Source organism: Carya illinoinensis, chromosome 2 (assembly GCF_018687715.1).
Source record: "Carya illinoinensis cultivar Pawnee chromosome 2, C.illinoinensisPawnee_v1, whole genome shotgun sequence".
NCBI lineage: Eukaryota > Viridiplantae > Streptophyta > Magnoliopsida > Fagales > Juglandaceae > Carya > Carya illinoinensis.
In genome coordinates, this window is record NC_056753.1 from 7,962,297 (window position 1) to 7,963,759 (window position 1,463).

Below are 1,463 nucleotides of genomic sequence, written 5' to 3' on the forward strand. Positions count from 1 at the left end.
GAGTCCCGATATTTGGCTTTTCATTTTGTTTTGTACGAACTGCATGCCATTACCTTCTGGGCTTTAAGATATGTAGTATTTAAGAGACATTATAATGATTGCCTTCGTATATAGCTCTAATAGCAGAGTTGGTAAATATCTTTGATTAGAAAAAGTAAATTGAGAAATTACCAAGACCAATGCAAAAGAAAAGTTGTTGGAGCATTTGTTTTGGGCTAAACAAATGCTCCAATTAGCATTTTCTTTTGTCCAATATTCCAACAGATTGAAGAGACAAATTAAAGAAGTTTATTTTTCATAAATAACTGATCATGGTATACATTATTCTCTTCTTCATTCCGGGCTTAATAGATATTATCACTTGGATTCATGCATCAGATTGATCATGAAATCCTCGGTAGGAAGTAGGATCTTGAAATATAGCTATATATAAATATATATATATATATATCTCTCTCCAAGTGGATTTAATTATGATCACCCTTCATGATAGAAAGATACCCTGCACGAAAGTTAAGAGAAAAAAATCAGTACCTTCTGTGCATGCACAGAGAGAGAGAGAGAGAGAGAGAGAGAGAGAGAGAGTATTACTGAGAGCAGTCTGTGTCTTTGCTAATAGGAGGGAGCTTGATTTTGAGGCCACAATCCTTGACAAGTTGAGAAATGCGAGAAAGGTCGACTTTTCCGGCCGATGATCCTGCTTTCTTAATGCACTCGCATATAGCTTGTCGATCTTGTTTGGTTTTAGCGGTGTTAACCAAACCCGTAGCACCTCCACAACACTGCGTGGATGGCTTGTCCTGCTTTCCTTGTATGAAAGGCAGGCAGGGTGTAAGCTTGGTGATAACGTCGGCGCATGAAGCTGCATCATCATTGTCACTACTTTCACTTATCCCTCCATAACTAGAACATGTATTCGAGGCTGCTGCATATGCTATCCCAGAAAGTAAAAAAACGATGGCTAAAACAGTGCCAACCCGAGTCATGGCTGCTGCAGTAGTAGTTGACATGATTTGGAAACTGATTTTTGTGTTATGAAAAGCTTCAAATAGCTAGCTAGGTGATGAAATGCTTTGCTTGTGAATGCTGAACAAGCTAGGGACGAATATATATATATATAGATATTGATGCTGGTGGGATGGTTTCAAACTCTTTTCTCATTTGTTTAATTCCATGCATGCAAGTGTCATGATTTTCAGTTGAATGCAATATGTTAGTTCCTGCTTAATTCCGTGCCTTACCAAAATACGCAACTTGGTTGCTTTAATTGATAGATCGCCTCTTGCTTGGCAAGGAAAAGAAAAAGATCAATTGATACAAACACCGACGACCCAATATTGTTGCCTCAAGAACTCATATTCAAACAAACCGGAATTGAAATCTCTGTTTTTACAAAGTCTCATATCTAAAAAGGTTTTATCTTTAAAAGCTTATAAAAGTTAAGATAATGTCCATCACAAAGA

The 1,463-nt window shown here is 37.2% G+C and overlaps 1 protein-coding gene across 1 annotated transcript; it reads right to left on the bottom strand.

Annotated features, from left to right (window-relative positions):
- Nucleotides 1–265: 265 nt before the first annotated feature.
- On the bottom strand, nt 266–1,100 carry LOC122299784 (non-specific lipid-transfer protein A-like). Its single transcript, XM_043110227.1, has 2 exons — nt 592–1,100; nt 266–502 (listed from the first exon to the last, which is right to left on the bottom strand). Exons 1-2 carry the CDS (start codon nt 1,008–1,010, stop codon nt 478–480), a joined length of 444 nt encoding a protein of 147 aa, XP_042966161.1. The 5' UTR covers nt 1,011–1,100; the 3' UTR covers nt 266–477.
- Between the last annotated feature and the right edge of the window lie 363 nt (nt 1,101–1,463).

Coding starts and splice junctions, on each gene's coding strand:
- LOC122299784 (XM_043110227.1), bottom strand. CDS start 1,010: ATGTCAACTACTACTGCAGCAGCCATGACTCGGGTTGGCACTGTTTTA. Junction 503..591: donor AAAGACACAGACTGCTCTCA/GTAATACTCTCT, acceptor ACTTTCGTGCAG/GGTATCTTTCTATCATGAAG.